At 28.6% G+C, this 23,328-nt stretch overlaps 1 protein-coding gene across 1 annotated transcript; it reads left to right on the forward strand.

Annotated features, from left to right (window-relative positions):
- Positions 1 to 5,469: 5,469 nt before the first annotated feature.
- On the forward strand, positions 5,470 to 22,564 carry Nox (NADPH oxidase). Its single transcript, XM_035078168.1, has 18 exons — positions 5,470 to 6,029; positions 9,936 to 10,030; positions 10,241 to 10,352; positions 10,452 to 10,549; positions 10,663 to 10,783; positions 10,887 to 11,037; positions 12,089 to 12,299; positions 12,602 to 12,828; positions 13,252 to 13,440; positions 13,524 to 13,717; positions 14,861 to 15,182; positions 16,855 to 16,996; positions 17,476 to 17,636; positions 17,797 to 17,938; positions 18,915 to 19,129; positions 20,648 to 20,826; positions 21,099 to 21,512; positions 21,976 to 22,564. Exons 1-18 carry the CDS (start codon positions 5,865 to 5,867, stop codon positions 22,171 to 22,173), a joined length of 3,336 nt encoding a protein of 1,111 aa, XP_034934059.1. The 5' UTR covers positions 5,470 to 5,864; the 3' UTR covers positions 22,174 to 22,564.
- The last annotated feature ends 764 nt before the right edge of the window (positions 22,565 to 23,328 follow it).

A 23,328-nucleotide genomic window follows, 5' to 3' on the forward strand; every position in this document is an offset into this window, starting at 1 on the left:
ACATCATACCAAGATATACATTCTATTTCCACTTATCCACCGCAATCGACGTACCGCAGATAAACGAAAATTTTTCCCAAGATTATACGAGCCGGAAAATTGGAGATTGCTAGCCTCGATTGATGATTGTCTCAGGTCACCTCCAGGGAAAACTAGTTTATTCACCAGGGAAATATTTCTCCTTATTTCGGCTGCACTTGCACTCATATTCCAAATAAAATATTCTATATTTCTCACCGGAATTTTTTATCCTATTACTTGTATTTTTAATGCATCAATAATACCTTTCGACCAGTACTTGTCAACTTCTAGCCAAGTCAGTTTCTATTTAATACTCTAGGCAGAGATTTTTAAGCTCTTTAAAACATTCCAATGATCATCATTTAAAGCATTTAATTATTCATAGAGTTGAAATCCACAGAATAATAAACGCAGTTCATGTAATTTAATTTTTAAAATGAATTTTACTCTTGAAAATTTGGCATGAATAAAAAAAATATCTGTCTATTGAATAAAGTTGCTTTTAAAAAAAGCATTACAATTAATTCGATTGTCTGTTGATAAACGTTATTTTTATTCCCTTTCATTAGTACTAAAATAATTATTATCTTCGGTAATAATCAAAAATAGCTGATCACTTTTCAGCATTATATTATTGTGAAGCATTAGTTATATATAATCAAACGTGTCGTCATAAATCATCGAAGGAATTCACGATCGTTTCTGATAAACAATGCACGATATCAATAGCATGCGGATGACAACACATTGGCACGAGAAACTTTTTGATTCAACATTTGAATCAATGAAAGAAAAAGTCTCATCAAAACTTTGACAAATTGAGGTAAAAAACTTTAAAAGAAAGCCTTATAACAATTTATATCCCCTAATAATACTATAAAACAAAGTTTTTGAATTATTTATTTAATTAAATGACATTGTATATAAGTGCATTTAAATAAGTAGCTTTGCCTGCTTTGCTATTCGAGGAACATGTAATATTGATTAATCGAGTTGTTCGGGTGCGATTGAAAGAGCAAAGAATAGATGTACTTGATAGTTCAATAGGAAGAACATTCGCGTACTTAGCAAAAGGTCTAGAATTCGATTTCCGGATGAGTGCATATCATTTTCTACTCTTTACTTGATCTCCAACTCAATGGAAAAACAATACAATTATATATTTATGTCATGAGTTATCTATTTACATTGTGATGGTGACTTTATATATAGAAGGCCTCTTGTCTTAAGGATGACCTAGTATTCGCTAAAAATAAATCAGGAATTTTCACTGATCAGAATGTTGACAAGCTTATCTTGACATCATTTTTATGACATATTTTATCGATTGTAAATGTTTTATAATGCTTGACTGGTTTAAAATATCAAATATATGCGAATATATTATTAAAGGGTATCAAACACTATAAAATAGATTTTAAACTCAAACTTGAATGGGTTTTTTTTTCTATTTACTTCATTCTTTTGACCGTTAATTAAATTATTAATTGAATTTATCAGAATAAATTACCTAGAGATGAGTAAATTTGTAGAATATTTTAATGAGTAAAAGTAATGTAAGAAAAGTAGTATTTGTTTAACAGCTCTCACCAGTCCCATCAACCAGAACATTTACTGAATCCTAGGCTACAGCTCAGTGATTCGATCAGAAGATAATTCAGCTAATCCCAACCGTTAAATTTCACTGATTTGCAAATGCGTACTTAGGGCTGTCACCATGAATCAATATTTACTGATAGTCAATACCGTTTCTAATCTATTCTTTATTATTAATTAATTTCCAACAAATATCACCCTTCAATCAACTACAATGTATCTATTATTTTTCATTTGTAATCTAAAGCCTCAACCATCATGCATTCTATTTTTTTTTTTTTTTACTAAACCATTTTCACAAGGTTTTTTATTAGCTTGTATGACAGACACTCGGATCAATGATACTCCAAAAACTATTTTTTTTTTTTTTATGTTCCAAAGAGTTTGAAGCATAAAGTTCAATCAAATTTTTGACAATGTCAATTATAAATTATTTAAAAAATATTCATCTGACTGAAACAAAAAAAATAGACTGATAAGTGTTAAATGATGAAGCACACTCAGTAAAATTTTGCTGAAATATCGAGAATAATAAGACGAAAAATAGAAAAGTCATAATTTCATTGGGTGACATATTGAAAGGTGTGTAAACGATAAATTGATATAAATTTATATGTCTATATGTTTGTAAGTAATAACGATGAAAAAAACCTTTTCGAGAACCATATTCTATCGAATGACAGACAAATAAACATGTACATCAAACAATCAAATTTTCCACAATTTACTGACGGAATTTTATCATCTCTCGTTGATCCCCTATCTACATAACCCGCGTGTCGGTCGATTGAATTTCGTTGATTGACCTTTTATATACTTTTATATATATGTAAAATCTGTATTAAATAGTTAATTGATTTTATTGAACTTTCGATAGATATTTACTTTATCTGGGATTCTTTGGGATATCAAAAACCTTCAATTAACAATGAGAAATAGTAGGATTACATTAAAAGAAAAATACTGAGATAAAGCTTGAATTACAAAGTGCACTTGAGGATGAGAGCGTAAAGCACACTTGAGTTCTCGAGTGCAGTGTTCATTCAAAATCAGATCAACCATTCCCAAGTGTTTTTTGAACTATATATTCTATTGCTGCTTTTTTTTTATACATATATATTTTAATACAAGTTGTATTAACACAATAGAAGCTTACAATAAATTTGAATTAAAAGTTGTTTTTAATATCACTTTTATCTATTGTATACAATTATTATTGGAGTAAGTTTAGAATTTTATTGTTAATGTTTGTTAGATGCAGCTTAAAAAATAAATTCAATGTTATTCGTAATTTTAATAATAATTCATAAAATAACTTGAGCGTCATAATTTTGTTTACCATTGTTTCACAAACATTTCAAATTTGCTCAAACGGAACAACGCAACAACAGAAATGTTCCAAACTTAGTCCCATAAACGTATGTCAGAAGTCAAACAATTGAATTTTTCAGGCATTTAAATGAACAGAATAATAAAATGGTTTGTTTCTTTTTTCATTAAGTTATCCTAAATGTTGGGTTGGTAAAAACAATTAAAATAATAATTAGCATTTATTAAATAGAAGATGAAAGATATTAGAGGTTAAAAGTCGTTGAAACATTTTAATTAATAGGCATTTAAAGATAGAAAGGATAAGAAGTATAAAAATTGAAAGAGTAAACGATGAAAAAAAATGATCATATTTTATACGTCCTGTACTGATTAATTAATCTCTTCTCCGTCATTAGAGATAACGAGTAAAAGAGATTTTACGGGTCATCTTGTAAGTATCACGATTTACGAGTTGGCAATAAAGCAGTTTCCTGTGAAATTGCTATGGGACATCGTTATTACGCCGGAACGCCTCTATGGTCGAATAAACTTTGTTTTTGCAGCACACCGTGAGTTTCGTCTTCATTCCAGACCAAACTTCCTCTCCACTAACTACCCTATATCTGTTAGAAAACGACCGAATATCTCTTAAAAACTGCTTCATTCTTAATTAACTTGAAAAATGAGAAATGCCTGTCTCTCGTTTGAAAAGGCGATTAAAAACGTTTATACTAAACTTTAAAATTTTTTTCATATTTTGTCTCTTTGCATCATCAAGTATCCAATTTTCTCTCATACGTCATATTTTCACTATAAAATGTAATTTTCCTTTTAATTCTACCAAAAAATAGCATTTCACATTTATCTTCTATCAAAGGAAAATTCAATATCCTGAATATTTCACCAGCATTTTCACTACTTCCATTAAAATTAAAAATAAAAATATCTACGTCAAATATAAATGTAAGGAACATTTTTCATCTAACATCTAAATAAACTAATATCTAAAAATGGCCACTTATTTAGAAATGATGAACAATAAATAAAAATATTCATCAATTATTGATAGAATAATTGAAAACGTTCGAGTAATAAATATTGATTTACTGCAGAAAATATCTATTTTTAATTAGATCCATTTTTAATTACACTCATATTAATTAATGTTATATTATATTCCATTATCCTTAACTTACTACAAAATAAATTATTTTAATTAAACGAGCATTGCATATAGAAAGATATTAAATTATTTCAGAATATCATTTATTGAAAGAAAAAAACAAAAAGTAAATAATGAAATCAGAGTATCAATAACTTCATTCATGATTGCCATATACGAAAAACTCATAAATTATTGATGTTTTAAATTCTGAAGCTTCATTCAACAAAAAATCAGTTTTAATAATTCATTAATTTTGATTTACTTTCAAATTGATTAAATATGTAATACAAAATTTTTAAATTAAAAACAACGATTGTCCATTATTTTAAAATATATATTTTATACGATTAATTGCTTTTACTTTATAAAAATATTCTCTAAAATCAATTATCGCCAAATAAAACATTACGTTCAATTCAATCTTCTTCCAAAAATTTTTTTAACGAAAATGTAAATTAAACCAAATTTAATTAAAAACATTCCTTTTTATATTATTAAAAAATATTTATAATTTTATTGCAGAGAATTAATTGTAATTTGAAAAAAAAAATCAATTCAACTATACAAAAATCTTCTAATTAATATTAATTTGTAAAGCTTCCCAATTTTCCATTAAAAATAAATAAAATGAAGATAATATAAATCACAATTCAAAATCATCAATATATTTTTCTCAAACTAAAACAGGATTCAAATTCCATTAACACGTTGGGACACATCACGAGATAGATTTGTACATTTGGAAGTTGAATTATTAAATAGCATTTGGCTTGAGAGTTGATTAAATAAATGAGTTTAAAAAAAAATAAAGTAATAATATTATCTAAAATAACTTAGACAAGTAAATGAACAAGGTTAATTGGCGAATGACATTGAGCTAAAAAAATATTTAATTGATTTCTAGTCGGAAATAAAAGAGTAGGAAATATATAGATATAAGCAAAGGTGGATTTAAAGTTGTCAAAAAGTGAAAGGTTTTTATACGAGAACACACAAATACATATATCCCCCACACGTTCTGTATTCTTCAAAATACCGATCTCTTCTGCAGCATCTCTCTGCCTCTTACTTAGACTCAACATCAGACCTCCCTCAATCGTAGTAACGAGAAGAAGAAGTCGAAGCCGTACACGTACAAACGAGACTCCGAAATTTTCATTCCAATATTCGCGACGAGGACTTGAAAAGGTGTCTGTTCGTGACGTGCTCCTTTCATGAATTGCGTGATTCGATTTATACTAAGAAATTTCTCCGGCTACAGGTTTAGTATAAAGGAAAAAAAAAAAATAAACAAATATTGATTAAAAGTGAGAGACGATTCGAGTGAAATTTCCTGTATTAACTGAGTTCAGGAGTTGACAATGCAAAGTGGAAAAGCATAAATTAACGAAATAAAACAGAATAAATGAAATTCAGTATACTGGTGCTGATTTCATTCACAAGTGAAGGTGTCTGTTCTTAGTCTTTTTTCCGTTTGACTTGAATCTGTTTACCCTTTTATTTGTCTCACGGATTTATTGAGTACGCTGAGTGTGTTTGCACGCGGCTCAACTCACCAAGCTCATCACTCCATCTCTTGAACTTTCAATTTGTCTTAAGTTTCAATTTTTTTTTTCCAATTTTTTTGTAAATGTAAGAGCGAAAAATTTTTCCACTTTTCTGGCAGTGATTAAATGACCTGAAAAAGTGGAAAATCCTTGTGTTGGTTTGTTATTTTTTTTCATTTTTTCCGTGTATTTGTGTGGTACGTCGTTTACCTAGAGACTTTACGATGGCAAGTTACGAGATTCGTGCTGAGTGCATGAGCTCAATGGAAGAGGAGTGCCTTATTGAGAGACAAAGAAGCACCACCTTAAAGGAGTGCTCCGATTTCCTCAAACTTGAAGGATCACCGAAATATGGAAGAGAATCTTTTCGAAAGCTTTTTCAGGATGAGGTAATTTATTACTGAATCTTTTATAATAAAAGTAAAATACAGCAATTAAATTATTGCTTAAAATTACTAACGACTTTAAAAGCTCGTAGCACGTAAAATTCTGACTTCTAAAACGTTATTCATAAATGTTGGAAATATAATCTTTTAAATATATGTACCAAACTTTGCTGTTCATTTTATATACATAATTTATTTGGATATTCACGTGGAATTAATGATTATGTCACATAACTAGAATGAAAATTTTTCTTTACTATTAACATTTAAATCTTCATTCCAAATAATAAATTATAATTTACTCTCTGAGTAACGACAATAAAAAATTTGTTCTGATAGTATCAAAGATTTAAAAAAAGCTGATAATGCTTTTAGGAATTATTCGATAACTGTAAAATTTAAAACTAGAGATTTAAAAAAGCAATATTAAAATTCATAAAATTTTTTCTAAAACCCACAAAAAAAAAGAATTTATTTTAAAAATCAAACTTCCAAGCTTTTGAAAATCAGTCAAATAATTTGTCTTTAATTCACTCTGCATGAATCGATAGAAAAAATCATTTGAACAAAAAAAAAACACAATAAAAAAAAGTAAAAAGTGAATACACTTGCAGATTATATCAACTCTCTTTCACTGAAACCTTTGAATAACAGATTGAGAGAGAACGAAAGCAGTGAGTTTATTTTTCTGCCAACAGTTCTGTTGGTGAATTCATGAATATTCGTAAATTGATCGAAAGTCTGACAAAAACAGTAAAATTTTTTCATGTGAATTAAGAAAGACAATTAAAGATCTTGGGTGTAAAAGCACGTTCGAGATAACGAACGCAAGCTGCAGCTGGCAAGGAGGTAAGGATAAAGTTAAGTGGTAAGGGAAAGCAATTGTCGGCCACCCCCGGGCAATCGACGAGGTCTCGTTAAATAATAATCGATAGATCGTGCGCGCAACACGTTCTTCTCTTCTTCAATGCATTACTAGTCTCTGTGTATATTACGTGATCAGGTAATAGCCGATTCGAATCGAGGAGTAGTCGATCTATTCAGGGCTTTCTTGTTTGATCAAGGCATTCGATCGCCTACGGCGCGAGACCTTGACGCCTCGAGCTCCTCGCACATTACGAGAAACCTATGTATACTATCAATGGAGAACAGAGATGGAGATAATTAAACCGATGGCCTGCAGTAAGTTATGCCGAGAGCCATTTGATTTGATGAAATTAGCACATACAAAAGTGTACATAATAAAAGAATGCTATTTATCATGATAACAGTTATTAAATGGTGTGAAAATAATAAAATTACTTGAATTAAAATATAAATAAACTGAAACAAATATTCATTTTTGCGCCTTCAATTTTTATGGATGATGAAAGCGTTGCTCATTAACTCGGTGTATTTGTTAAAAATATTCGCCAAAGCGAAAGTAGAACTCTGGATAATCGGATGATAATTGGCGGCACTCGTTGAACCGTCATCAAGATTACGAAGTTTGCTCGAGTTTCGTTCAAGAATGGGATCGGATATACATCACTCATACCATCACTTATATGTCTATGTATAAATTTATATATATATATATGTTACTTGTACGAGTTATATGTACATTTCACGTTGGCTGAGTGTGTTTATACTTGCATAGTATGCTCTTGGGAAAGGGCGAAAACCAAATGCAGAGATTGGTTTACGGATGCGACCGTGGTATTGACCCATTTCTCAATTGATCATGATGTAAATATACGGCTTCAACACTGTTTACTTCAGTATTTATTATTGCGAAATGTTATCTTAATGTACGGAAGACAGATCGTGACCACGAATTTTTAATTTAGAATAATGGCTTATAAAAGTGCATAACCGTTTTCTGAATATTTTTTTTTAATTTATCAGAGACTCGTAAATATGTTATCAAATTTTGTTCATAACTTTAGTCAACTAAATGAAAAAAAAAAATTTGATTAATTCTTTTAAAAGCAAATAAATTCAGTATTTGATTCATTTTTATATTAATTAATATCTTCGCTACCTGGCTCGAGGAATTCAATCTAATTTTTTTTTAATAAAAAAAAAAAACAATACCGACAGAACAAAGGTCTTGATTGTATTATGAGTCAAAGCATATTATTTTTTATCAATAATATTGAGCATTTTTTGTTTAACATCAATTATTTTTTCTTAATGAGAAATTGTGGAAGCTTTGATTTACTGATGATTCTTGACTTTAAATTTAAAAAAAAAAAAATTTTGATGGTAGTCTTTATTCTAGTTAGCATGAAAATAATTTTTTATATGTATAAAAAATAGAACGAATGACATCAAGGTATTTCCTTGGGGTCTTCAAAGTTTGTCCACACAGATTTAATTTTTTCTGTTTTTTTTTCGGACATTCAAAAATATTCTCTGCAATCATTTTTCCAAAAGTTATAGAAATACAAAGTCAAAAGAAACTTTTTGTCTTTGACAGGCTCATAACTCAGCTAAAAATATATATAGATAAAAATTTTTTAACAAAAACTTTCAAAGAATAAATTTAAAATAAAATATTCCTCTTTATCATTTAGTTGTAAAACAATCAACGATACTTTATTTTAAAGATAAAAAATTAATTACGTGAAAATTGGAGCTCTGAAATGCTTTCTTAATAAATTATTTCCGATAATTTCAGTAAAAATAGTACCATTTTAAAATTTCTCCTTCAAAAATGTTAGAAGTCTTTTAAGTTTCACAGAATTTAGAACTCAACTAAAATAAAAATTAATTTTAAATAAAACAAAATTTTGTACTTAACGTAATTGGAAGATTAATATATCAACATCGAAACTACGAAAAAACTCCTTCAATATTAATTACATCAATCCAATATTAAAGTATATTCTCCAACTGAACTATTTTCATCAGTAATAATAAATATCACTTCGTACGTTCCACTTTAATATTATCTAAAAAATTTTCCATCAGATTATTTATTACAACAAATCTAAATATTTTTTATTTAATGTAAAAATAACACATACGAAAGGATATATATTCAAAAAATATTATCCGTAAAAACTGTATATATTTTAAAGAGCATCTTTTGATGCATTACAAATAAATGCAATTCCCAAGTCTGATTAATTCAACGGTACAAGCACGAATGGGGTTGAGAATATATCCATCATAGCACATGTTAATACATTTTGTATAAATGATAGATATTTAAAATATACTACGGGTCGTACTTTCATGCAAACTGAATACATGTTTAAAATAATCCTTTTTCATTTCAAAAATTTTCATAAAACTTTTATCAAGATATAGTTTAGAATCACCATCAAAAGTTTGATCTTTTTTAAATAGTTTCTTTTATTTCACTGCTTTCCAATAAAGTTTTGCTACTTCGAATCACAATACAAACAAGAATACTTAATAATTGTATTCCTTATTATATTCCAAACTTCTCACAAAAACCAAACCTCCAAACACAAAAAAATTCCATTATTACTTTTTATCTGTTTTCAAATTTGATTAGCAACACTTTTCAAATGTTTACCTTTTAATAATTGTTTAGGACTGGAATAAATTTCCATTACTGTTGTATAATTCATCCAAATAAATCCGTAGAATCCGATAAATCAATATGGAAAGCCATGTTGTAAAAAGGCGTGTATGTTCTTTAAAAATACATCGTATGTGTATTGTATGGAAAGATGGAAATGAAATGAAAGAAGCCAATAAATTCCACAAGAAAAAATTTTATGAATGATTTAGTAACGCAAAACGTCTTCACAAGGAATGTAGTAACTTTTCCAAGAATCTGTCCGTGTCGTAAATCGTACGAAGCAGTTCGTACCAACGCATGTCAGAGTTGGAGGATCTAGAGCAGCGATGATTCACAACTCAAAGCCAACTGCTTTACGTATCAACTTTTAGGTACTCCTGGGAAAATTGTTTATACTCTTTGATCAAGACAGGGATGGTCTGCTCAAACAAGATGACTGGATTGAATTCCTCAAAGCCCGACTGACGTGAGTACTTTTTTTTTTTTTTTTTGGCCATGAAAATTTTACACCATTTTATATCCCTCTGTCTCTCTTCCTATCTTGTCTGTTCATTCCACCAAGTGTGCGGATTTATCGTCGTCACGTACATTCGTGCGACTATCACGTCAAAAATCCATTCTACCTCTTCCCACATCTTTTTATTTTTTTTTTTTTCACTTTCGGTTTACTCACCAGAAGTGACAAACAAACAGACTTCATTGACCAGATAGAAAGTGTTGCTTATGTACTGTGTGAAGATGAGCCAGTGGATTTAATTGCTTTTAAAAAAATTATTTTCGCCAAAGGGGTGAGTATATTCACACATACAAAAATTGATAAAAATAAAATTTCAATTAAAAATATGAATAGTCATTGAAAAAATTTAATATTAAATTGGTATTTTCAGGTTATCGACAAGTTATTTCGATTAATCGACCAAGAAAATACAGGCTACATTTCACCATCACAAATAATGGAGTTTTTAGTAGCAATAAGTAATCCACGGTATGAAAAAAAAATATCTTTTATTTTCTTATTTTCTTTTTAACACATTTTTATATGTTTATGAATTTTTTTCTTGAATTGGGCTTTGGTGATGTGTTGATATGATATCAAAGATCACCAGCAGGATTCGATAAAAGTAGTTTGGAATGGCTGGAGAAGATCTTCAAGCAGACAGTTGGAAATGAACGAGAAATACGTCGGGAGGAATTCAAGAAAATCGTTATATCGAAGAACGTGAGGCAGTAAATTTTCGCTTATCTTAAAGGCACGCTTTGCCCTCGCTTCAGGAAAACAACAATCTTGAATAAAGCCTGGCACATTTTTATCCACGTTACAGCCTTTCTTCACGGAGAGAGTATTCCAGATATTTGACAAGGACAACTCGGGTACAATATCTCTCCAAGAGTTTCTTGACGCGATGCATCAATTCGCTGGGAAAACTCCAAACGACAAGATTCGATTTCTCTTCAAGGTCTACGATATAGATGGTGAGATTTAGCAGTGTGCTGTCTATTTATTTATTTATTTATTTATCGTCGGAATGATATTACCAAAGAGATACAGTGCAACTCAAAAATATTTCAATTTGATTTTTTGTTGAAAAATGTGATATTCTGTCTGATACACTGATAGAAGTATCTACATGAAATAAAAAAATATTTATTATTATTTAATATATGCCTAATTGAAATGATTTTTTTTTAAAAATTAAAAACCGATAAAATCATTTATGAATGAGTAATCAATGGATTTGAAATAGATAAATTTCACTTGCTTATATTGGATTGGAAAAAGTTTCAAAAAAAACTTCTACCTGTGTGTTTGATGAAATCATCCATTAAATTTTTCTGGTTCTAGTTTTTACATCATATTAATGAATATTTCAATTGCATAACATAGGATTAAAAACAATCTATTTCAGTAATGTTTGTTTTTTTTTTTAAAAAAAGGTTCTAAAAGCATTCTTTCAATACAATAAATTAAATATTTAAAAAAAGCATTTTTCTGCACAATAAATTTGATTGTTGGTAAAATTGACAAATATTTTCTACATAAAAATTTTTTGTTAATAATTATTTAACTGGAATATAAAAATATTCCATTTACAATTATTGAAGCATATATATATTTTTTGTTCAATTGATATGAACTTTTAATAATTTTTTTTGTGTTTCAAACAAACAATTAGTAATAATCAATCTTATTCTCTGAGCACATTTAGTGAGTTAAAAAGAATATAATTCACTTCTGCTTCGAATGATAATTTTTTATGAAACAAAAAGTTGGTAAAAAAAAGAAAGGTTTAGGAAATTGTAAATGGCTTGAATAAGTTGGCTGCAATCATAAAAGACACACTCACAAACTGAAGGAAATAATGCCAATTGGAGATCATACTTTTAACATTTCTAAACTCTCGTGGGAAAAGTTTTTAAGATGAGCCATTCACTTAATGCGAGTGCTTAAAGTTGTACAACTAATTTTGGCTATGACTGTATACTACCAAAGTAATGTATGTCTATAAAATTTTATTTGAAAAAGGCGATGGACTGATTCAATATCGAGAGTTGGAACATGTGATGAGAGCCTGCATGGAGGAAAATGGAATGAAATTTAGTGATGAACAGATTGAAGATTTGACTCTTGCTTTGTGTGAAGAAGCTGATCAAGAAAATAGAGGAGCTATAACATTTGAAGCCTTGAAGAAGCAACTGGAGAAACATGAAGGTCTCTTGGAGAATCTATCAATCAGGTAAGTTGATACAATAATTTGTGTCTCACTATTATCGATTAATTTCCTACAATATGAAAACTTTATTATTGGAAAGAGAATATCATTTGATACGCTTGACTTTCCCATCTGGATTACACATTTAATCGTGGATCACAATTCTAATCTGCACAATCGGATTACCATAATTTTTCCATAATTTATATGCGTAATTCAATTCAGTAAAGTTGAAACATATTAAACAAAGATATATGTGTATTAACTGGAACATAGAACAGTAGGAGACACAGAACGCGGTGTGAATAAAATGAATTTTCTTTCAGTATAGATCGATGGTTAGTACCTGCCAAGCCTGAACAATCTCCACGATCTCCTCTAGGATTCCTGAGTTCACTTAGACCATATCAATTGACGAAACCATATTTAAAAAATAATTATGTGTTCATTACTTTCTTTTTGGGCTTCATCTTTATCAACTTTCTTCTGTTTGTCACAAGAATTTATCAATATCGGCATGCTAATGGATTTACAATTGTGGCTCGAGCATGTGGTAAGATAAATCTTTTTAAAAGAAATTAAACAACGTTCAGTCTTGTTCACCTTAATTAGTTTTTGTCGGTAAATTTTTTAATTGAAAATCATCTTGTCTTTAAAATGATTTAGAGTTATTTTATATTTCGACAAATTGGCAAAATTTTTTAAAGGATAAATACATGAAATTTCCAATAAATTCTTCTTTGAAGCAAATTATTGATTACTTAAAGCCATGTGTATATATAAACAACACTTTGATCACCTACAGATTTTTTAGCTCTGAAAATATCTCGGAAATTCCGTAAATATTTTGTATTGGCAGCTTTATATAAGAGTGTCTGAAATAATTGAGATAATTTTAGCTATGACCGTATAAATTTCTTATTACCATAAAAGCATCTAAAGTTAGATAAAAATGAATAAAAAAAAATGATTTCAGGACAATGTTTAAATTTCGATTGCACATTTATCCTCATTCTGATGCTTCGTCAGTGCATAACTTTTCTGCGAACGCACGGATTTAATTCAATTTTACCTCTGGACCATCACATCTACTTACACAAAGTGGTTGGAGTGACGATTGGTATTCTATCACTCGTCCATACGATTGCGCATCTCTTGAACTTTGGTAAAACATCCTGATTATTTTACGTGAGATGAAACCAAAGAGAATAATGTACAATTTATACTTCTGTTCTCATTTACCACTAGGTATGGTCGTGATCAACGATGAAGTATTAAACAGCTCACACTATACCATGTCAGAGTGGCTTTTGACTAGTAAACCAAAACTCTTTGGTCTTGTGAGTGGTGGAGCTAACCCAACGGGTGTTGCCTTGATCATCATTCTGTTTGTTATGGCTACGTGTTCAATGCCCTTTGTTCGACGCGGAGGATGTTTTGAGGTAATCAACATCTCATTCTAATTATGTACTTCTAACAGTTGGAATATCAATAGTCATGATGAACATTAGGATTATCACCAATAGCAACAGCAAACCAGTAATTGATAAGAGTATACGGAGGAAAGGATTACTATAGCTAATGTAATTTACATCTCATCTATTATTATATCCAATCAAATAATTGAAATTACCAAGTTGCATCTCATGTGATTCAAATTTAAAGATAGCTTTTTAGTTCTAAAACAACTAAATTTATGTATTTGAATTTTAAGTCAAGCATTAATCAGTCAATTTTTATTCTATTATCTATTATAATTCTAAAACTAGAACACCAATAACTTTTAGTAGTGATAATAACCACTTATTATACTGTTCTGATAATATTGATATTAAAGCCTATAGCCGCAGAAATCTATATTGTCGTTTATAGAATCAGAGACTAATCAAAAGCTGAAATCATCAATAACAGATTGACCACCAGTAGGAGAGATTATTCTGTCATAATTAATTGCCATGGCAATTAAACTTTTATTCATAGTGAATCAGGCTCCTTTCATGGAGAGCAATATTTTTAAACAGTAATTATATCTTATAATGTTAAATGCACTGCTGACTTTTATGAAAGAAAATATGCAGACAATGCTAAGATTTTGGTCATCATTTTGTACATATTAAATTTTTTATAGTAATTTTTTACTTTGCTTTTAATGGTTTTAAATAACCTTCAAACAATTCTCTGAACTCATTAGTTACCGAGAAACTTTAGTAAATTCTTTCAGAAATTTTAAAATGCTGAGAAAGAAGATTTAACAAAATTGTGCTCATTAGTTATAGATAATTAATTAAGATTTATGTTTATCAAAATTAATTGATAAATTATTCGGTAAATATATTTATTCATCAATTAGAATGCAATAGAAAGACAAATATTCTGATTAAATTTTTAAACGTGCAATGAAAAATTTATTGCCACAGTTAATTACAATATGTCCACCTATTGACGACAAGAATGGAATCAAAATTTGAAAATCAATTAAATGAGGAAACAATTAGAATGAAAGAGTAATTACTGTAAAAAAGGCATCATAACAATTCATTATAGAATTCTATTTTAATTAAAGCAATGAAATATTATTTGAATAGATATTCTACTGGTCTCATTTGCTGTATATTCCCTTCTGGATTCTAATGATATTCCACGGACCAAATTTCTGGAAATGGTTTGTCTTACCCGGTACAATTTACATCATCGAACGGGTACGACGTTTGATGTGGCTCCGGTCACAGCGTGGGAAAACGTACATAAGTTCTGGTCTCCTTCTACCATCTCGAGTGACTCACCTGGTAATTAAACGACCTGAACATTTAGATTTCCGACCTGGTGACTACGTTTTTGTCAATATACCAGTTATTGCAAAGTACGAGTGGCATCCATTTACTATCAGCAGTGCACCAGAGCAAGAGGGTAAGTTTTCTCTGTTTTTCATCCTTTTATTTTCCTTTTCTACTTTTTTCTATCTTCTACTTCATCCGCGTCGTTCTCTACCCTTGTGGATCTCGGGCACAAAGCCCTTGCGATGCCACTTTAAAAGTTCCCTCCTTACAACTCCCAACTTCTCCAGTGGAAAGAGATGCCGAACTTTTACCCCGAGCGGATTGAAAACGTACATCCTCAAGCAGCCGGCAGGTGTTAAGATTTCTTTTTCTGACGCTGAAAGAAAATCGAGAAGTTCTTGTGCAACGAATTAAAAAAGTCAGACTTAACAATGCTTGTTAGAATACAGAGTTTATAAACATCATAAAAAATAAATTTGTTGGCCAACTTTTTTCTATTATATTCAAAGCTGCTCCATTTTTAATTTAAAACTATCATTCATTTATTAAAAATTTGTATTATTAAATTCATTTACAAAGAACAAGTTTAAAATTTTATTTTACTCTCTAAAAATATGCAGCAGTGATTTTCAATGATTTTCAGTTTTATTTCTAAAGATTATATTTTATTAAAGTACGTTATATTAAAAATTGGAGTTTTTTTTTTTTGAATTCATTAATTGATAAAAATAAAACTTAGAAAAATGTGAATTACATGTTTTTAATCTCTATGTAATTATTCTCCAACAATGAATTTTCATTATAAACAAATGGAAAAATAAATTGCATTTACAGATTGGAATAATCTCTTTCATTGAATATCGATTAATTGTCAACAATGATAATTTTTTTATTTTAAACAAACACGAAATAAATTAACATCTTTAAACTAATAATACTTATGAAAATCCAAATTTTATGGTTGTCATAAAAATAGGATTTATTGATTAAATTGCTTTAATACTTTTCCTGAAATAAACTCCAAATCACTGACCTTTTTAATCTGAGAGCAATTATTTACAGCTGTTGACAAAACTTGATTGTGAATAATTAAAAAAGAGTCAAAAAGTTCGAGTTAACAATGTTTGTTACCAGAATTTATAGCACTCATAAAAAATAGGTTTATTAGTACATTTTATTTATTTACTATATGTACGATAAATTAATTATTGTTTCCTACTTCAAACTCATCGATTGCTAATTATAACTCGTTGTACTGATTAACTTTCAAAATATATTTACAATCAATAAAGAATACCTGTGGTGTCATCAAACAAAAAAGATTGTCGATAACAAATATTGTTTTACCAACTTTTGTAAATAAATAAAAAATAAACAAGCATGCTTTCAAATTAGTGATAATCCAACGATAAAGTTATAAATTACTTGAGTAAAAATAAAAATATATAAGGAACATAACAATTATATTTTATTTTGACATTAAAAAAAAAAATATTAATCATCAAAAGAGATGAAGAAATAAAAGAAGTAATTGTTTTCAATTCAATTAATTTTTTATTTTCTAACAAAGCAGCTTTAAAAGATATTGGTTTTATTGAGTTGATAAACGAAATAAACTTGTGCACATTAGTGAAATAACTTTGATTATTATTGTATCTAGCATCTCTACTTCTAAAGATTCGATAATATTTTTATTTATGTTTTCTCTTAATATTCCGCGATAGAACCATATGCATCCGATTCTTGTTTTAGAAAACTCAATACGCCGGTGTTCTAAAATATTTAACATCTTTGTGTTTCAGAATATATGTGGCTGCATATCAGAGCTGTTGGAGAATGGACCAATAGTTTGTATGCATACTTCGAGAAGGAACAGGAAAAACTTGAACAAGGCGACGTAATAATCGTAAAGGGATGTGAATCACAAATGCAGAATACACTTTCGTCAGTAATTTTATTATTTTTATACTTTTTTACATTTCACATTACTTTTAATGCATGCATTGAAACACAAACATACTTTAAAAGATATGAAAAACATATAAATATAAAATATTCATTTTCTATAATGATATTTCTATAAAAATTTTTTAGTTTTAATTTAAAATAAGTTCTATTTAATATTAAATCTCTGTTGAATAATCAACTCTTTATCATAATTTTCATAAAATATTCCTTATTATTTTATCTATAAAAAATAATATTGCTCTAGATTTTATTATCATTTATTTAAGCTGTATATTTTAAAAAAAAATATATCCAGCTTCAATTCTGGATCTACTGGAAAAGTTTAAAATTAAAATAAAATCTTTCTATAATTTCCTACAGTTTGTTGACTATAAAAATTATTGGATTTTTATTAAGTTTATTTACTAAATGAAAAAGACGTTTTACTGTAGAGTAATTTTTTTCTGAAATTTTAGAATGCCAAAATCAACGTCTATAACAATAGAGAAAAAGATATCAAACGATTCTCTCGAGGATTCTCGGGGCTTGGATAACCCTCGTTTCATTCCAGACAGTGACAAGACAACGTCCAGTCCAAGTACCAATACACCCACGACTTTTCTTTCAACTCCAGAAAGTAAGAAGGAAAATTGAAATCACTTTACACACGATGATATCATTCCATAGCAAATATCTATCGTAACTTTGAAACTTTGACAACATTATATTAAATATAATTTTATCGATGGAGAGGTTTTACGAAAGAATTGTACATATCCAATACTCGACAATTGCAGATTCAAATGGATGTGAATTGGGTCGATCTCTACAAGACAGAAAGCTGAGACAGCTACTTCTTAACAGTAAAATACCGCTTGAAAAGTCATTTTCAATGCCGGACATGCAGACTAAGCGCAAGAAGAGAGAACGACTGATGGCGTGAGTTTAAATAAACAAACGTTGATTAAATCAAGCAACCTGACCAAACCTCATTAAAACTTTAGCTCAATTACGGGCGCCCGGCCAGTTTCATTCAGTTGTATATTTGTAACAAGGTCTATTTTAAAATTAAAATTTAAAACTAAGTATGAGTAATATCAAATTTCATATTGCCATGATTGGAATGATCCTCTCGTATACGCAAACCAAAGAAATTGGTAAATTCCATAACGATGCCACTATTGTACATTTTTTTAGTTTAAAATATTGTAGAATATTCAATTTCATTGATTACATATTGTAGATCTCTTTTGTAAGCAGCTCATAGAAAATTTCGGGATAAAAATAAAAGGAATCAATCAAAAAATCCTGGCTGTCTATCTCGTTGAGGTCATATTTATTCGAAAGCTGCATTCAATATTATTTCATACTTCAGAGAAATATGTTTCTCACTGATAATTACTATCGAACAAGTAAATAATCGTATAGAGTTATTATCTCTTTAAATAACATAGATTATTTAAAATCATAATATTTTTTTGTATACTTTCTCGATTGCTATATGTATAATTTTTAAATTTTAATATTAAATTTTTATATTTTTTATTTGAAAAATATTTTTACCAATTACATTATTCAATGATGGGTAACTACGTTGATTAAAAATTTAATTTGAAAAAATTACTGTAAAGTTTGAAAAATTTCTCATTGATGTACATTACCAAAGAAATAGATTCACAGTAAGCTCTTTCTATTAAAAAAATCCAAACATCATTCATTTAGTGTAAGCCGACTAACAGAAGATTATTGGAAATTTGATAATTGGTAAATGTGAATGACCTGGTGAAAAGCTTAATGATAAACCGTAAAAAAATAAACAAAACTATGAGAGTTAAAAATGGAAAAAAATTTTCTTTGTTTATTCAAAGATAGTAAATTAGGATGCTTACATAATGGGTTTTTTTTATCATTGCAGACTAAGAGATTACATGAGATCCGAGTCAGAGAGAAGCTTTGATAAAACTAAAATTCGACGAGCCCGACACAAGTCTCTAGGTTTAGCTTACCTCAGCCCGCAGAACAAATCACTTGCACAGAGTTTTAGATATATGAGAACAAAACCTACTATTATAGCTTTTAAGACACCGAGTCTGGAGGATTGTAAACGCGAAATCCCCACTGATACGTCAGGTAAGGCTACATTCAACTATTTAGATAATATTTAACTAAATAATCAAACTCATGTTTATCATTGTCAGTACTTTGCGTCATTTTCAGAATTAACTAGTTAATTAGCAATTTCCAATGTTGATAATTCCCTTGGCTAAATAATTATATAGTAATTCGTTTACAGCTGACAACTTGTCAAGTGTAAATTATTGCGTTATGTATCGAGAAAGGCGAGACAGAATAGAAAGCAAAATAGAATATTAATAATTTCTTTGCATTTCAATTTATCTATGCATTCAACATCTCAACGTCTAACATCTAAATTATTAATTATTCTTCCTCGAGTTTCTGGAAAATAAATTTTTGATAACTCTGTGTTCTGTAGATGGTGAAGTCTACTGTATAAATGTAGCTTATCTCATAAAATTCTCTTTTCTTATCACCATTTAATTTTATTCAATGAATACACGCATGTTTTTTTTATACACATAGAAAAATAGCATATAATGCAGCCTAAATACATGAATTGATTGTAAATATTTTTTCATGACCACACACATTTTCAATACTTAAAATCTATTACCTGTTTCCGCTGAGAATAATTTATTTCAAGTAAGATCATTTATTATTAATAATTAAGGTCTTAATCTTATATGAATTTGTATTTTAATAAGTTATAAAAATGCACATAAATGGAAGCTGTTTCTATTCTAACAAACAATTTCCCTTCAGTAGCTTCAAATAATTATTTTTAACTTGATTATTTTATCACTGACATAGAGAAAAACCATGAAATATAGACATAAATGTACTAAAAGTACATTCAATGTTTTTCAATCGTTCTTATGTAAAAAAATAAAATTGACAAATAGAATGACGAATAGACAGATGTGATTATGATGTTTTTTTCAATCTTCTTTGTATATCTTCTATTTAGAGCTACAAATATCAATAATGTCGCTTTTAGCAATTTCAACTTTTTTTTTAGACGTTTTTCAAAATATTTCCATTTATACATTCGTATGTCTCTTCGTTTTTCATTAAAAGATTTTTGTGACAATAACTTAATAAAAAAAATTTTATATCAAAGGTGAAAGAAATTCTTGATAAAAAAATGTTTATTATGTTTCGTTAAATAAACAATAAATTCTGTCGACTATCTAAAAATACGTTCAAAAAATAATATCTCAATGCACAAATCTTGTACCTGCAGAATGAATGCGATAATAATAAAACTGTCTTATAAAAGAATTATGGTAAAATAAAAAAAAAATTGACCCTATCATGTATGTGGGCATACAAAGCTCAATTTTCTTTTTAATATTTGTGAAAATTGTCTATAACGAGATTATTTTGTTGAAATCAAAGAAAAATGAGATTTTATAAATCGATTTTTTGGATTAGAATTTTATTTTATTATGAATAATAACATATTCGTTTTTTTTTTTAACTATTCAAAAAATATTGATTAAAAAATGTTGATTATAGAATTTCTATTCATTGATATTTTTTGCATTTATTGATTTTTTCTAATTTCAGCTCAACAAAATGAAGCTAGACAAATTGTACTATCTACAACCCTAGCTACTATTGCAGCTGAGGAAGGAAGAGTAGAAAATAAAATTACACCAATTGAACAAAAAAATAATAATTCATTTATAGAAAATCAATCATCTACTCATGCTCCAATAAACTATCCTATCGGAAAACCACTTGAGGTACTTTTCGAATACCTTAAAAATTAATTTTAAATCCAATGTAATCATTCAATCTTTATTCAATTTTATATTATAAAGACTTTAATTCAATTAGAGCAAAAATTCCCTCAATAAGTTATATTTATACTCGATACCAGTGATATTAAAAATCTATTAAACATTGCCAATAAATTGATTCAATGAAATGATCAGTGATGCACTAATATTATAAGAATAAGAATGATTTGTATCATCGACAAGTTTTTTCCATTGAATATTTTTCCATGTTCTAGATATTTCTAGATGGTCCATATGGAGCACCATCCAGTCACATCTTTCAAGCACAACACGCTGTCTTAATCGCCACCGGAATTGGAGTCACACCTTTCGCGTCAATCTTGCAATCAATAATGCATAGATATTGGAAGGCACGACACACTTGTCCAAATTGTCAATTTCAGTGGGCAAGTGACATACCCATTACAGTCATGAACTTGCGAAAGGTTGATTTTTTCTGGATCAACCGAGATCAACAGTCATTCGAATGGTTTGTTAATCTTTTGTCACAATTAGAGATGGAACAAGCTGAGCTTGGTACCACAATGGAGAGATTCCTTGAGATGCATATGTATATCACAAGTGCACTCCAGAAGAATGATATGAAAGCTGTGGGACTTCAGCTTGCTATGGATCTTCTTCATGAAAAGGTAATTGTTTTTTCTTTTTCCTAACAGAAAGAACGATTTTTAAACGGAAGAAAAATTTTACAGAAAAAAGAAGTCTATTCAAAATTTTTGGAATACTTCTAAAATACTCTTTCAAGTAATTATTAAAAAAGGGATTAACAAAACATGCATTCACTAAATGGATATTTTTTTAGCACGTACACTAAGTAAATAAAGCTTGCTTTGTTCTATTTCACTGATTGTACTAGATGACAATAGCATGTTAAGAACTTAAAGAAAAAGAGAATTTTATTCCAAAAATTTTCTAAACTGTTACTGAAACTTAAATCTTAAAATCCACCAATTTCTATTGATAGTTCCAATTTAAAAAGTCTTTTGTGAAACACTTTTTCTTTCAACAAAACAATGTTGTTTCTTGAAAAAATATATATCTTTGGCTGTTTTATAGTTTTAAAAAATTAATAATTTTTTTTTGTTTACTCAGGAAAAGAGAGATTTGATAACAGGTCTGAAGACAAGAACAAACGCCGGAAGGCCAAACTGGGACAAAGTGTTTAAACAGCTTCAAGACAAGAAGAAGGGAAAAATAACAGTTTTTTATTGTGGTCCACCCCAACTAGGAAGAATTCTACGTTTTAAATGCGATCAATTTGGTTTTAATTTTCGAAAGGAAAGCTTTTAAATTATTCACGAGTTCATTTTGATTATGTTATGTTCTGCTCTTCTCTTCCTTCCCCTCTCTCGTTTGGTGTCTCTTTGATTCGTCATGAAAACTTGTACACCATACGTGTACAGACAGTCAATCAGCGAAGAGAGATGTGGCATTGATAATCCGTCGATTAATAATCGTTGGTGTACACGACAGTCAGCATAGCACGGGGGTTGAATCGTGAGTATGGAAGCACCAATCGATTGCGCAAATGGAGCGAGAGCAAACAAGAAGACATTCCCATGTGACACATCATATGTATAAACGCGTCAAAGGATATCCTCAGGACATATCTAGATGCACACGAGATTTGTACTTGAGTTCAATTATCATAAATAAATCATAAAAAGTCCATTTGCAAAAATTGTCAAACGTCACTTACAAAAAATTCTCATCATTTATTTTTTACCTTTCTTTGTTCAAACTAATCAACTCACCATTAATTTTTGTCCAATATTTTTTGCTGATGATAAGACAAATTATTATGTTATTTATATTTGATGATTAATCAATCTTACACCTTATACATTCGAATAAAAGTCTACTTGGATTTAAATATTTTTTATCACTGCTGAGTTATGATAAATATTGCATCGGTTCCATTTGTAAAATGTCACTAAAAATGTTTTATATCATCAATTTTTTACTTTTGTTTAGTTAAAGTTAATGAAATTCATATTTGTTTTCTTTGAACAAATACTTTCTTCCTATTTTATATTCTTCATTAATATAAAAAATTTGATTTTCTTGTATAGTTATTATTCATTTACAAATTAGCTCAATTTTTTCTAAACTATACGGTCTCATATGTGTGTTGAATCATAAAAATACAAGAAACTCACGCATTTAGGATCCTATTGTAGTTATGTAAAGAGTACAAATAAATGATGTAACTTATATTAAATTATAAAATTAATTTTTTATTGAGATAAAAATAACATATATTATCCATTATTATGTTAAAAGTAATACTAAGTTGGTTTCTTACAATAATTCATACTAAGAAAAAGGAATGATAAATATAGAATGTTCTCATAGATATAATATTCTATAGTGCTCTAGAATAGCATATGTAATAATTTATCACAAAAGTCTTTGTAAATTTTTATAATAATAAATTTCATTTAC

The sequence above is a fragment of the Chelonus insularis genome, unplaced genomic scaffold, assembly GCF_013357705.1.
Source record: "Chelonus insularis isolate UGA/USDA-ARS -01 unplaced genomic scaffold, ASM1335770v1 contig_150_pilon, whole genome shotgun sequence".
Classification (NCBI taxonomy): Eukaryota; Metazoa; Arthropoda; class Insecta; order Hymenoptera; family Braconidae; genus Chelonus; species Chelonus insularis.